Genomic DNA, 15925 nt, shown 5'->3' on the forward strand with positions numbered 1-15925 from the left:
GATCTGTGGGCTGCGCAGAGTAACACCGAGCCCCGCGCCTACCTTTCTCTTGATTCCCTCGGATAAGGCCTTCACCGGACGCCTCTGCGGGTCCTGCAGCTTGAGCGCATCCACCAACCTGACAAAAACACCGATTCTCCATGAGGCATGTGTCCCTATCTAAAATCAACATAGAAAATCCTAACACTATCAACCTGAAACTAATACACTTAAGGATCATTAACACTGTCACAAACACTAAATCTTATGATTTGGTTCTTCTTCAGATTTTCAATCATTTTATGTGCATGATAATTTAAAGACACTGTTTATGATCTCCTTTCCTCATGTCCGCGTCCCTTCCGCCAGCTATGAAGTGTGAGTGAAGCTTCTCCCTGTACCTGGCAACACTAACAGCAGCGTCCTCCTTGCCCAGGCCTTTCACGGCCGCAAACACCTCCAGGTGTTCTCTCACTGTCAGACTGGGCCACAGCGCGTTCTCCTGAGGACAGTACCCCAGGAACTTGACCATGTCTTCTTCCTGTTGCCTCAGTGATGCTTCGCAGCCTCCTAAAACCATCTACACAGAACAATAAAAGGCAGATTCACATCTGGCTTTTACTCTAATCAGCCTTCTACCTCTAAAGGACAGAAAAGTGGCCACTAAGCTACAATGTTTTTGAGACAAAATCCTTGGGAGGATCAAATGAGATGTTTTATAATTTCTTTCATCAATTTATTCACTAAAAAAACAAATCCTTTACTGGTAGGAATGACATAAGGATGCTAGTGATATTTGAAATGAGACTTCCCCTGGCACTGAGCTTGGTTCACGGGCTACCTACCACTCCCGCAGTTGGCTCTGTGTCTCCGGTTATCATTTTAATAGAAGTACTTTTACCAGCTCCACTGTGTCCCAGCAATCCCAAAACTTCACCTGGAAGAAAGACTCACCATCAATCTTTGTACTTTAAAGGATGACTAACCTAAAATCACTTAGCTCAGTAACAATTTGAAACAAAATGACATTTTCAAAAAGTACCTTTGTAATTTTCTATACTACAATGTTAATGGAAAGTCTTTGGATTTACAGAATACTTTGGTCTTCCTGATCTAAGTTGGGTTTTCTGTCATTTGAATTGGGACAGGATATTGAAGTAGACAAGGTTTCTCTGTTGACATGTCAAGTATTTTTATAATTACATGTTAACCAATATATATGAAAAATCTGAAAAGATGGAAAATTATTTCGTGTAGTCCAAAACCTAGAGAGTAAGGAACAGTCTAATAAAAGGCACATTATCCAAACCTTTGTTAACACAGAAGGAAACATTCTGAATGGCTATTCTCTTCTTTCTTTTTGAAAAGCAACTCTTTTTCTCTTCGTATTCTTTGCGTAAACAGCTGGCCATTATGACTGGTTTCTGGAAAACATGAGAAAGTGTGACTTTTCCCCATTAGATTTCAGATTATTTTGTGCACTCGTATTTCACCTTTCATTTCTGAGGCTACGAATCTAACTAGATTTTGTGCCAGTGGTAGTTCAGCCTCTTTTTTCAAATAAAACATCCAAATGAATATTCATGAATAAAGACAACTTTATCAACTACTGATGAAACTAATTCCTCATCAAATACATTCCCTTCCATTATGCTGAGCATCTGCCTTGCCCTTTGCATGAACTTCATTTCCAGTTCATTTCTTATTGATTGTCATCCAATGTAAATTAATTTGCTCTTTCTCATATGCTATTTACAGACACTGATACTACAATTTCAATATAACGCAAAATGAAATTGCAACTCTTGCAAAAGATGTAGGATTTCGTTAAAGTTGATAAAAATATCACAGAACTTGTTGAATAGCACTGACAAAGGAAGATCTGAGAGTAAGATCTATGAAAAAGTGAAGAAGAGAAAATTGAAGGAGTGATGACAGGATAAATATTTCATAAGATAATGATGTGACTACCCACGAACCTACCAATGAAAATATTACAAAAAGAAAAGCAAAATTTCAAACTAAAAACCAACAGTTCATCAGCTCGACAGGACAAGCTAACTCAGTGTCTCAATGAAGGGTCTAGTCACTTGTTTTCACCTCATCCAAGTTTGTAGTGAGTGCATTTGCTGTTTTCACTCTTTCAACTTGAACATCTTCATCTTCTTCTTCTGGCTCTTCTGGATTTGGGTGAGTTTCCCTACTTCTTGGAGAGATTCTACAGAGAAAATAAAAGAACATAAAAATGCAATTCTAGCTATACAAGTACCATGAAGAGAATGTAAGCCTCAATAATTAAATGATTATCCTTTGCTTTAAAAGAATACACAATGATTCCTTTATTATCTGCAAGATCCCCTGTGACAACAATAATCCCTCCAGTAGCCAAGTCCCTTGAAATTCTTTTTGACTATTGCTTCTCTTTAAAACTTTTTCTTCTCTGTCAACTAGCCCTTTAAATTCTCTCAAATATAGACTTATCAGTCAGTCTTTTTCGTCTGCTGCCCTCCAGATAACCATCCTATTTCATCAAAGATGATTTCCATAATTGGCTTCTCTCGCTTTTACAAAACATTTCACACACTTATACTGAACACCAGTTCATTACTGTGTCTTCTACTCAAAGACCTATACTTGCCATAAAGCAGGAGGAAAACAAGCTTTGGTGCTTACCTACTGCTTACACAGGTGCACAGGACAAAAACTCAACTTGCCTAATATTAGTAAAACTCGTGAGTTAGAAATTATGTATCCCTGCATTCAATCTAATCCTGTATGTTCTTTTTCAGAATAATGCTGTCCAGTGGGCCTAGCCAAGGGTTAGAGAGAAAATCTGTCCTAATAAATAGATGTTAAATGTACCGCCATAAACATTAAATAGGTAAATCATATTCATGTTAATGTTCTTCCAACCTGAAAACCGGATCTTTCCTCATTGTTTTTTTCCCATACTTTACTTCCAGACATCTTATAACAAACAGGAAAACAACACTCTGAAGGTATGGCTAAAGGCAAACAAAGACAATTAGAATTAGCATCATTGTGGAATTCAAACTTAGGGGGCAATATTTGACTTTTGCCACCGAAGATTTGACCATTTTTTAATAAATTTGACCAAAAAATCTTATAAAGTACTTCTCAAATGGAAAAGTTTATCCAAACCAACCTGCCCACCAAAACAAAAATAAAAATCCTGGATTTAAAAATTTTTTTAACTTTTTCGGAGCATAGGAAAACTGAGAAGATAGTAAGGACTTTAAGTCAAATCTAAGTGAACGTAGGAGGGAGGCTAAGCACCAAAGCAACTCTAAACCTCAATTTTCATGGCATGTCCAGGAGCAGAAGACAGACGAAAGTATAGAGAGTTTTTCCCAAGCAAGGAATAGAATAAGCCATCTTTTCCCTAATAAAGCACGGACCTCCAAGAGTTATATCCTTAATGCAGGGTGAAAAGAACACCCAGGAGTTTCTAAGATAGTTGTTTTGGGTGCTCACCATGGGGAGTAAAAGTAGAAATAGAAGCCAGCCTTTGCACAGATTTGCAGCTCAAGTTCACATCCCCTAAATGGCCCAAACATCAAGCCTGGAATGTGATTTAAAGTTGTGTCAGACTAGTAGTGTCCCTAAGAACTTGGCAGAAGCAAAGAAAGTAGAATAGCTATCCCAGAAACAGACACTGCCTATGTGGGCATCTTATAAATGAACAGAGGCAGCTCTAAGTTTTAATGGGAAAAGCACAGACTTTTCAATAAATAATGCTGGGATAACTGGGTACCTTTAAGGACTGAAATGAAATAGGACCCTTCCCTACCAACATATAAAAAAATATCATATTTGAATGTAGAATACAGTAAGAGCAGGTAACTTTAGGATATTTAAATTTGCCATTCTTTGACTAAGATCAAGTATATCACATGGTTATGAATGCTATGCAATATATGTTAAACAAGAAAATTTTGCTTACTATTAAGACCATTGCGAAAATGATTTTCACATAGGTACTTATTTCATCACTCAGATTTTCGGTGCTATCCATATACATAAAGGACAGCTGTTGAAGAAAAACAAGGGTTAAATGAAAGTTTCTCTGCTTTACGACTATAAAATTTAAACATTAAATATGCCCCCACTATATGTGATGCTCCTGGGGATGAGGGAGTGTTCTATGAATGGGATAAGATTTGTTTTCTGATACTAAAGTCTGCTGATGAGCTAACATCCTTCCACAGTTACAATCTCCAACACTTTTTTTTTTTTTTTCCTAATTCTATGTAATAGGGATTTACAAGTTTCTTTTTAGGGGGAGTAACAAAGTATAGTACTGTGAGGTAGGTGAGATTTGTGACCTGTTCCCCCAAATTCTCAGTAGTGCTGGGTTTCTCCGGAAGTGCTTAGTAACACCACGCTTTGCTTCCTTTACCAATCAATCACACACTCCAAAAGCAATTTATTGACACTAAGTGGTGTGCAGTCCAAGAGCAAAGTATGTCACATCTTCCGTACAGTCCTATATTTTAGGAAAACATTTACTTAAGCATAGTAAGAATTTCAGACTGTTATCAAAATTGAAATGGGAATTTTCTAACTCATGGTAAGACTGATTCTCCCTGAGAGAGTGTATTTTACAGCAATGGAAAATTTCTAGTCCTCTCTCATAACCCCCTCTTGGAATTTATAAACCAAGGTGGGGTTCCTGCTTCATTTCTAAATGGATTTACCTGCTTCCGTATGGGTATCAATACTAGTCTCAGTGAATTTGACAACTTTCAACTTGATGCAGTTTTAAAATCTTATTTCCAGAATTTATAAACATTAAATAATTTTTAAAATGTACAAAATGAATCTGTTCCAAAACTGGATAAAGATTTTATATATGGGATGCATGGTCAAGGCCTAGTAGTTAATATTACTTACCCGTACCACAAACATGAAAAATCCAATTGAAGTACAGGAAGGCATTAAAATCATGCATAAAATTGTATTATAGGGTCTATAAAAAGTTGTTAGCAGGATGATGGCCAGGAATAAGATCTAGAGAGAAAAAAATCGAGGAATTAGAATTTTCTCAGTCATATTTAATATTTTGTGATATTTTCTATGCATAATCTGTTTTCCTAGGAGATATTCTCATTTTTCAATTTCTACCTCATATACAGCAATATTGTTAGGATTTCCTCTTTAGGACTCATCCAACTGTCATTACAACTGAAACGGAGGATTACAATGAGGTCTGACATAAATATCTAAAAGATTTTCTACCTTCTGGAATGGATAAACCAGCAATAATAAAAGGATTCAAACCTGGGGTTGTCTACTCTAGAGCACAAACTCTTAAACACTATACTTTTACAAGAAGATAGGGCATGAGTCAACTGTCCATACTTCGAGTCAATGTACAATGTGTTGGATACAAAATACTTCCACATATGAAACAGGTAACAGTCTAAGAAAGCATATCAATAACATTTCCTTCTCAAGCACAAGAAATATTTTCTGAAGGAAAAAAACAATATAAATTGAAATAATCGGAGGGTTTATCAGCTTATTTTATAACCCTGTATTAGATTCTCCTTGAAGATTTACTGCCCATGGCATTTATAATTATTAAAGGCACTGCATAAACAAAATATGTAGCCAAATATCTTTACTCCTATAGAAAACTGAAGTTAAAGTTTCTAAATCTAACAATGCAATGAAAGAACTTATCTTTGACCACCCTACTTCCTTCTTCTTATTCCCGATTATCTTACTGTATGATTTAGCCCATTTCTCTTGTCTCACCCATCAGAAAAATAAAAATAATCCTTCCATTAACTCTTCCTTCTAGCAAGCAACAATACATTTTAAGGAATAGTAAAATACTTCCTGTTTCCATTTCCCCATTCTATATTTACTCTTTCATCTGCTAGAAACTAGAGTCTACATTCACTACTTTATAAAACTGCAGTGTTACAAGTCAGTTGTGGACTTCTATATGTAGAAATATGGAAGAATAGATACCCTAATGGACCTTATCCACACCATGCAATTAAATTTGGGGAAGTTAACAAATGTCCTTTAAATGCACTGCTAGTCTCGTGGGGGGGAAAAGTGAGGAATTCTTCAAGGACAAATACAAAGCCCAAAACCTGACTTGGACTGCTGAACTACTACTGGTCCATTACTTGGACAAGTAAACACTAAATCTGATCAACGTGGAAACAAATGTCTATTCCAGCACAGGGATAAGGAGGCTAAGACTTAGGCTCTCCTTATTGTCCTTCCCTGCAAATACCTTCAGGGAAACAAACCAAAACCTTCTTTATGGGTGTTCCTTGCAAATCCTCTATTAGAGCATGATACTTTAAAAATGGCTTATGCAATCCAAGTTGATTCTATACTATACTTCTTACAAAAGTAACTGAAAATTCTTTTGGGATAAAAACCCCCATTTTAGGGCCTTGGGAATGCCATACTTAATGGCAAACCAAATAGGAACAACTAATAAAAGAAATTATCAGACATACAAGGCAACATGCCATAATAAGTGTGAATCAGGAGTATCTGAAGACTTTAGATATTAGAATTGTCAAATAACAAATACAAATTATTATTTTCAATTAAATGTATAATGTATAAGGAAATCAAATGTGGAATGAAAAACACAAGCAAGTAAAAAAAGACTGTGAGAAACAACTGTGCATATTTTAAATAGAACCAAATAGAGTTTTGGAAAACAAAAGTGAAATTTCAAAAATCAGTCAAAGATTAAAGATAATTTATATACAGCTTAATTAAAATAAAATAAAAAATAACAAGTGAATTGGAAGAAAAGGCTGACGCATTTCCCAGAATGCAGCAAGGACAAAGACATGAAAGATTCTGATGAAATGTTAAGAGATGTGGAGAAGAGATTGAGAATAGTTATTTGTAATATCATCTCAGGAGAGTCCAGAAAGCAAGAAGAAGGTCACTGGGGTGGGTCCTAACCCAGTATGACTACTTTCCTTATAAGCAGAGGAAATTTAAACATAGATACACACAAACAACCATGTGAAGACACTGGCAGATGATGTCCATCTACAAGCCAAGAACAAAAGCCTCAGAAGAAACACCTCTGCAGATGCCTTGATCTAGGCTTCTATCTCCAGAACTGCGAGAAAATAAATTTGCGTTGTTTAACCCACCCAATTTGTGGTACTTTATTATAGCAGCCCCAGCAAACTAATACAAAGAGTAACCACCAAAGTAATAAAATATGGTTTATGACTTCCAAATCAGAAGAGGATAAATATGGAATAAAAGAAAACAAATTCAATCAAACAAAATTACAAGGGCAAGAAAGAGGGGAAATCACATAAAGCACAAAGTAAAAGGATATACACAAATTCAAGTATATTAACATTCAGAATAAACTCATTTAATTAAAAGCAGAGATCATGAGACTGAAATTAAAAACAACAACAAATAAAATCCAACTATATTCAGTTTACAGGACATATTAAAGAATAAAGACACTGAAAGGTTGAAAGTAAACACATGGTAAAAAAGATTTCTTTTAAATATTTTTTCTTGTTTAAATAAATACTAAACAAAAGTAATCTAGTGTACTCATATTAATATGATACTTTTGACTTTATGACCAAAAAACCATTATTAGAATAAATAGCATCACAACATAATGATTTCAGACTTGAACGCATCCAATAAAATAATCTCAAAACATAAAAAGCAAATTTGATTAAATTAAAGAATGAAACTATTATAACAAATCTACCTTTATGTGTAGATACATGAGGAAAAAAAAATCAAATAGATCAAGGACTAATTTCAATTGTTAAGGAGGCATTACCTTGTTATAACATATTTGGACCATTGTAGCAAAACCACCTATAAAATTGACCCAAGGAATAATATGATTAGGTATCACAGGGATGAGACTTAGAGGCTAAGAAACACTTTAATAGCCTATAGGATTTCTGCTGGCATATTGAGTTCTCCAACTGGTTGTATCTGACACTCTGTCTATACTAATTCCAACCTTTGGCTATTACCTACAAACACCAGCCAAGGTAAATAGAATCGCCCCGGAGAAGTAAGACCTGGTTCGTTTACCCTAATCCCTCTACCCTGTCTGCATAATATAAAGGAGAAAGGGAATCTTCCTCTGTTTCTCACTACTAGTCGCCAGACTAAGGGCATGCTTGAAATGGGGTTGTGGGAAGACATTTATTAATACACTGCTTATGAGATGAAGGTTATGATTTGGATTTGACAAGCCTTTTATTTTTAGTTCTTAAAGTGCATCTTAATTAACAAAATGAAACTATTTTAATGTCTGAAATGGTCAGAAAGCTATGGTATCTGCCCAAGATGACAAAAAAGCATAGGGAAGAAGATACAACTGAGTTATTACCTAAAGTAATAAATTTATTTTTTTATTAAAACTTTTCCATGTTTATTTGCTTGATTATGTTATTAGTCAACTTGGTCACCTATTGTGCTCTCTTTTTAAATAGAATTATTCAGGAGGAAAACTTCACTGAGTTGAAAGGTTCAAATCTGATTCTTTTAAGTTTTTCCAGCTCTGTAAAATGAGGAACTGTCTCAAATGATCTAGTCTTTCAGCTGTGACACACCAAGATTGCTACAGAAATTTTGTTTCTTTCCAAAGAAACAGACGTGTAAAAGAGCAGTCGTCAAAGAACAGTGGAAAATAAGAGAAAGAAAATGAACAAAAAATACCTGAAACCATGAACTTGGTCCAATAACGGAAGTACAAAAGAAGTAACTCCATTCTCTTCTAAGTAAAGTATTTATACTTAATTTTGCATTAAAAAAAAAACTTTAAGAAACTTTAATATAAATGTGCATCTGTATATATGAAGATACTTACAATAAAAAAACTAAGAGACCAAAAGGCATTATTTGTTCTCCTCTTGCGAAAGATGAATGAAATCACGTATGTGAGGAACGTAAGAGAAGCTGCACAACCAACTATGCAAACCACCTTTAAAAAGAGAATAAAAGCAAGATTAGAGGTGGCAGGTTATGTGTGGGATGGGGCAGGGGCAGAATCAGATTCTATTGCTGTCTAAGGCAATTTTCTTACATATGCCTTTTGTTAATGACAAAATGTTAACAAAAATGAATTTTTGTTTGATTCTATTATTATATTTAAGCTGGGAGAAAAATATCACTTACCAGAGAAAATACACATACGAATGAAAATCTGAGTTCCAAAAACATGAAGTAGTAAAATAAATATATTGAAAGAAGAATCATGGAGTATAAGGGGATGTCCACCAGAGCCTGCCCGCACCAGTACGCTGAAGGACAGAGGCCTGAAATCCATAACTGAGACTGAGCTTTTTGCTGATAAAGACATAGAAGAAACACAGGAGGGGTTGAAATCTTACACAGAAAACATATTTTTTTGTGAAAATGTTCATTTTTAATACATTTTCAAAATAGTATGTTGTTTGGCAGCTAGTTTTATTTGTCTGTGTTATTTTACATAGTAAACCTGCGCTTCAATAAATTTATAGCCCAGGGTTTAGGAAGCAGTCCTCAGGACAACTAAGACACTAATACTATCCTGAAGAAAACAGTATCTCTGGGACCAGAAAGCAGCGTCCTCCTAAGTATCTGACATCCGATATGGGAATGTACAGCCTTTGGTGCAACAGAAAAGTCTGACCTATTTGGAAAGCTGATTTACCCTTTGGTAAAGATATATATATAAATGACTATTATCATAAAATTTTGAAACCCAATTTATGAAAACCTAGTTACAAGTTTGCAAATATCTTAATTTCATGTCATACTTAAAAAACACAGACTCCCTTTGGAATTGTGAAATAAATACATGCAATCAAAAAGTACCCAATTTTCATCTCTGAAATTATTTTATATGATTCCCGTTAAAGCGGGGGCAATTTTATTGTGTTGAGCAGTGAACTTTCTGACCTCTTTGACATCATAATAAAGCATTTGCCAGACTCTTTAATGAGAATAAATAACATAATTTATGTGTAAACACATTTTTCTTGACAGGCATTCCTGTGTGTGTAAAACAATGCAATTCTAATTACTCAAGTCAGATAAAATCACTCATTCATTCTCTCCCACCCCTGCCCCCAACCTCCATATCTCCCCTTTCATTCTCACTTTCCTTCTCCCTCTCCCTCTCTTTCTCCCTGTCCGTCTCCTTCTTCCTCTTACTTTGTAATCGCTGATGCTGCTCATGCTGAGGTAAGGAGAAATGCAGTTTGAAACGAACAACAGAAGTAAGGGCAGACCAAAAAAACCACTCTGTCGTATCATGTCATTCTGGAAGTCCAAAACACATCTGTAAGCTTTTGAAATTGTTACAAACCATGCAATCAAACATATTTATAAGCTTTTAGGGAAGGGGGAAAACAGTGAAGAACTCAAAATGGAAGCGTAAACCTCATTTAAGAAGCAAAGAGAAAAGTAAACATGTTTTGTTACCCTTAATAGCAAGGTCCATTCCCAGGAACTATATGATATCAAAAGAAATTCAAAATCTAAATTTCTATGCATATATTTAGAGGGATGAGCAGTTTCTCTTCCATATTTGCATCTAGTAATTGTTAAATGATGACAGATTGTCTTCAGAGCTACACTTAAGAGTGTCTGAAACACTGAGCAAAGTTGTCATTTGTTCCCGTTTCCTATTTCCGAGAGGATGAATTATAAACAACAGCCTCTAATACTAATTGCAAAACTCTAATAGTAATTGTCTTGAAGCTCTTCTTATGTTCTTGTTCTTACATACAAGACATAATTAGAGGAGAGCAAATCTTTCCTGCATAAGTAATTTCTTGACTTCTAAAAATGTTTAAACTAAACAATCTTTAAGGCATGGAGGGGTCTTACTATAAATTTAAGTTGTTTTCTAGACAGGGTGATTTATTACTGTTATAACAATAGACTAAAAAAAAGGAGCATAGAAATTGACCTATTTCATACACAAAATAACTAGAGTGGCATTACACTAATTTCTTATCGTGAAATTTTCTAGTAAAATTTTATTCTACACAACTGCTGTGCATATACTTACAAACATCTACCCAATACCCAATTTCCATAATTTCTGCTTTTTTCATCTATCATGATCAAACATACCTGTTAGCAATTATTCAAAGGCTGAGAAATGGGCATTAAAATTACATATGATAAAAAATTGCATTGCAATCCACAAGCTATAAAACATAAAAAAGCCAAGACCCAAAAGTACAATGCAGAACTTAAAATGATAGAGAAAACTTGCTTTAACCAGTGTATGTGACATACTCAGCAAAACCCCCCAGGAAAATCTGACATAAGATTAAGGATTTGGGTTTGAGGTTTCTCTAGTGTTCTAGGTTTCCAAGTAAATTCATTCATCCACTGATTTCAGCAAATAAGAACTGAGTACCCAGTAAATGTGAGGAACTACTCTAGACAGTGACCCAAACAAAGTCAAAATTATGATTCTTTAACAGTTGTTTGTTTCATCTATCATTTAAAGTTTTTCAGTGTCCTTTTGGATCTTGGCTCTTTTAATGGTCTAAGCCTTGGGGAGCTGGGTGTAACTTTTGAGCAGACAAGATTTTAGGTTAGAATGGTGAGGCCAGTGATAAAACATTAATTCTGTAGGGTATCAAGTAGTAATGTAATAGAAAAATAGATCAGCAGAAAGAATAGAAAATGGTAAGGCACATTAATTGACAGAGGTAAGGAATTTTATCATCTACTTCAATTTTTTCCATTAAAATTTTTAATTTAAAAAATTTAATGAGACTAAACATAAAATTACTTTAAAAATCCGTGATCTTTCAGAATAAGTAACAGCAAACATGTACTGAATGGTTACTCTCCCCCTTACAAGAACGTAAACCCCACAGGGTGGGATTTTTGTCTGTTCTGTTTATGCTGTATCCCCAGCACCTAGAAATACCAAGGCATGGCAAATACTCAAGAAGTATTTGTAGAATGAACGAAAAATGTGTATGTCAGGCTCTGTTCTAGGCACTTAGAAAACTCACTTAATCCTCATGATAATCACACAGGTAGTACTGTATTTCTCATTTTATAGATGAGGCAGTGAGGCAAAGAGTGGCTAAGAAACCTGTTAATAAGTAGCAAAAGCAGGATTCAACTCGAGTGGTAGGCTCTAGAGCCCTCACCCCTTATCCCTCTGCTTTATTGCCTCACATAAGTCAATATTTCACTTACCAAAGGAAATGCGCTCCTTGCCGTCTTAATAAGCTCTGTACAGTTAAAAAGTCCAAGAAGAGCATTGCTAACAATTCCCATTAGAACAGGAAAACAATTCAGTCTCTTGGTATTACATGCAACTGAAAATCTGTAATCCTTAAAAAAGCAAAAAAAAAAAGCACACAAATGTAAGTTCTAAATTCTTAGAGTAAATATATTTTTGTATACTCGTAGTTTACATATTACGAGTATTAATTTTTCCTTGACACTTCTGTCTTTTTGAATTGACATAAGAATGCATTAGTTTTGTAATTCAAGTGACTTACTCCGTTAATGAAATAGATTAACATTCACTAACATGGAAAGATGTCAGAGATTTAGATTTTATGTGACAAAGAAAGTTGCAGGACTTCTCCAATTCAATTCCAAATTCAAAAACATATTTTCAAATGAGATCATTCTATAGATAGTGAATTGTGTTTTCATAAAGGAAAAAGAGTGAAGAAGACATTTACCAAACTATTAACAAAACTACATGGGAAAATAAAGGAATGAAATTATGGAGAAAATTTTACCTTCTATATTATAGACTAGTAATGCTTGAGTTTCTCCACTAAATATGCATTGCTTTTTCCAGCTTTATTGAGGTATAACTGACAAATAAAACTGAAAGACATGTAAAGTCTACATCTATATACACTGTGAAAGGATTCCTCCCACCTAATTCATTAACACATCCATCACCTCACATGTGTCTATATATGAGAACATGTAAGTTCTGCTCTCTGAGCCAATTTCAGTTATATAATAAATGTTATCAACTGCAGTCACCATATTGTACATTAGGTCCTCAGACCTTATTCATCTTATCGCTGAAAGTTTGTACTTTTTTACCAACCTCTCCCTATTTCCCCCACCCCCTGGCAACCACTTTTCTACTCTGTTTCTATGAGTTTTATTTTTGTATTTTCTGATTCCTTATATAAGTCATACCATGCAGTATTAGTCTTCTCTGTCTGGTTTAGTTCATTTAACATAATGCCTCAAGGTCCATCCAGTTGTCACAAAACATGTGTTACTTTTATTTTTTTATGTTTTTCCCCTTTCTTCCGCCTCCTCCGCCCACCTCCCCAACTCCGGTTCAAGCCATTGTTTCTCAGTCTAGTTGTGTAGGACACAGCTCCCTGGCCCATGCTGGTATTATGAGCCTGGCACTCCCCCCAGCTGAGGCAGTTAGTCACCGATGGGCCGTTCACAGCAGCTCACGGCAGCTCTCACCGGCTGCCGGCCACTCATGCTGGCCACTGGCCACTCCTGGCAGCACACGGTAGCACACGGTAGCACACAGCAGCCCACACCAACCTCTGGCTGCTCAGGCAGCCCAGCTCCAGGGAGAGCTGTTGTTCATAGTCTTAGCTGTAGAGGGCACAGCTCACTGGCCCATGTGGGAATCGAACCAGCGACCTCAGTGGCGTTAGGACCTCAGTGGCATTAGGAGGACAGTGTTCCAACCAACTGAGCCACCGGGCTGGCCCACATGTGTTGCTTTTATAACAAACAAAATTACTAATAAAAAATGACCCCCTTAAGAAATTACTGAAGATGTAAATGTGCCCTTTAAAGGATTAGAATTTCATGCCTTACTCAAAAAAGGACCAATGTGGCATTTTAACTTATGCTGATATAGAATGGTTGAGTTGCTTTTCTTTATTTCTAAAGTATTGGAATGTGGCAAAAACTCATTCATGATAGAACAGTACACGAAGGCAAACGTACCTTCCGGTCGCCAGACACTATGATAGCGCCATTGTAGGAAGGATCATCAGTGCCATTTCTATTTCTAAAGTCATCTATTTCCAAAGCTATATCCTGACACTTCAGTGAGTGTACAAGGTCTTCAATATTTGATCCTAATGTAGTCAATGAAAGAAGACAACATAAAAGCAAATAGCAACAACAACAACAAAAATCAACATCAAAGCTTTAAAATAAGAATGGTTTCCTCTCATGTTAAGGAATACACAAAATAACATGATAAAGACCCTCACTCTTAAAGAATATAATGAAATTCATTCTGATGCTGGGACATCAGAATCCAGTCTACCATCTTCAGTGTAAGGGACTCTTTTCAGAAAATGTTAATTTATCTTGTAAATCTCATAAAGTAAAAAGAGTTAATGCCTGAGAGTTATATTTGCAATTGTCACAGAAATAAAACTTTATATAAGTGACTTGTAAACTTTTCCCAAACCCTGTAACGTTTGTAATTATAAAATAGTACTTACAAAATACATACCTCATGACCTAGGCTTGTTCTCGTGACACAAATCAGTCCTACTCATTATGTAACCTAACTCTCGCTACCTTGCAATGATGTTTACAGTACTAGTGACCCATTCAAAATATCTTTATGAAGTTAAGTAAACTTGATATTTTCCATTATGTCCATTATTTTTAAATTTGAAAACGAGCCTATCAGTTTCCTTACTTTGAAAATAAGGAAAACTGGACATATACTTTTTCTCCATTTCCCTTCAAGTTGTTTCAAGCTGTTTTAATGCAGGTCTTTTTGTCTTTCAGGTTTGTGCTTTCTAAAGGTCTTTGATGATTAAAAAAAAATAAGACTAAGAGTCAGGCCTATTTCTCACCTGTATTATTGATGATCAACAGACTGCTAAGAGGAGTTTGTGGGAGTTGTTTCAGAGAAAGGAAATACATACTGGATGGAAGCTCCCAACGATAAGTTTGAAAAAATATTATATGTATTATATACTGAAAAATAACAGGGACACAAGCAATTCCAAGTATCAGTAACCTAAAAAAAGAAAATTAAAACATGAGTCTAAAATATTTTCCTTCAGATTTAAGTCACAAGCATGCCATATAAATGGTAACCTATGGAAATTCAACATACAACACATGATTACATATAATGAAACTGAATGTGAGATTAATCTGAAAATGGGCTCAAAGTTTTGCAAAATTCCTATCATAGTGCAAGGTGTCCGAGAGTAACAGAAAATCGAGAGAGAAGGTAAGCTCCAGGGGGTTCCTCTGTGGGCTTGCTGGTTGGAAAGGACAACATGGGAAGAGGTTTTACGACATATCAGGAGCCTCAAACAGCCTGCGTAGGTCATTTTAAAGCGAAAGAGGCCCTATTTCACACTGTGACCTCAAGCTTGCAATGTACACAATTTCAAGTAAAATTTTAAATATCATCAGCTGTTAAAATACATACATTTTAATTTTCATGAAGCTAGATGCAATATATAATACACTACTTTCAGATGCTATAACTCATTGCACTGACTCAAACTACAAGTGAAACACTTCCAAGCAACCTTTCTGTTTCTCTAATAAGTTTGTGAATCCACTTATAGTTTGCAATGACTACTTTCTCATCAGACCTCAGGCTCTGCCTCCTTCTCCCTCACTCTCGACCTCACATTTCGCAGAGGAAAAAAAAATAGTCATCAGCTAGAAACTCCCCCTGGTGTTACTACCACCAAAAGAAAAAATATCTACAGATTCCAACCCTCCTCTCATTCTTTCCTTCCATTGTAATCGATGATATCTTCGCTCCTGTCAAACGCCAGTCCTTTCCAAACTGGATCCAGTCCCTTGTCACCCTCCCTGACATCTTTCTCAGTTAGCACAACTTCAATGATTTTCACTCTACTGTCTTATTCCCATCATCACTGAAACGTGTTCTAATATTTCCCATTCGTTAAAAAAAAAAAAG

The 15925-nt window shown here is 35.5% G+C and overlaps 1 protein-coding gene across 4 annotated transcripts in view; it reads right to left on the bottom strand.

The window, feature by feature from the left end:
* The window catches only part of ABCA10 (ATP binding cassette subfamily A member 10), a 49254-nt gene that overhangs the window by 5209 nt on the left and 28120 nt on the right, over nucleotides 1-15925 (bottom strand). For all 4 annotated transcript variants that reach the window (XM_019732834.3, XM_074319574.2, XM_074319573.2 and 1 more), the window contains exons 20-33: nucleotides 14832-14998; nucleotides 13960-14093; nucleotides 12202-12339; nucleotides 10183-10290; nucleotides 9163-9333; nucleotides 8855-8968; nucleotides 4894-5010; nucleotides 3944-4030; nucleotides 2893-2984; nucleotides 2080-2197; nucleotides 1289-1403; nucleotides 825-916; nucleotides 381-559; nucleotides 43-118 (exon numbers count right to left, since the gene is read on the bottom strand). In XM_019732834.3, coding sequence (XP_019588393.3) covers nucleotides 43-118; nucleotides 381-559; nucleotides 825-916; nucleotides 1289-1403; nucleotides 2080-2197; nucleotides 2893-2984; nucleotides 3944-4030; nucleotides 4894-5010; nucleotides 8855-8968; nucleotides 9163-9333; nucleotides 10183-10290; nucleotides 12202-12339; nucleotides 13960-14093; nucleotides 14832-14998 — 1708 coding nt within the window. The remainder of the gene's footprint in view (nucleotides 1-42; nucleotides 119-380; nucleotides 560-824; nucleotides 917-1288; nucleotides 1404-2079; nucleotides 2198-2892; nucleotides 2985-3943; nucleotides 4031-4893; nucleotides 5011-8854; nucleotides 8969-9162; nucleotides 9334-10182; nucleotides 10291-12201; nucleotides 12340-13959; nucleotides 14094-14831; nucleotides 14999-15925) is intronic.

Source organism: Rhinolophus sinicus, chromosome 12, assembly GCF_057876585.1.
Source record: "Rhinolophus sinicus isolate RSI-liver-muscle chromosome 12, RSI-T2T, whole genome shotgun sequence".
Lineage (NCBI taxonomy): Eukaryota > Metazoa > Chordata > Mammalia > Chiroptera > Rhinolophidae > Rhinolophus > Rhinolophus sinicus.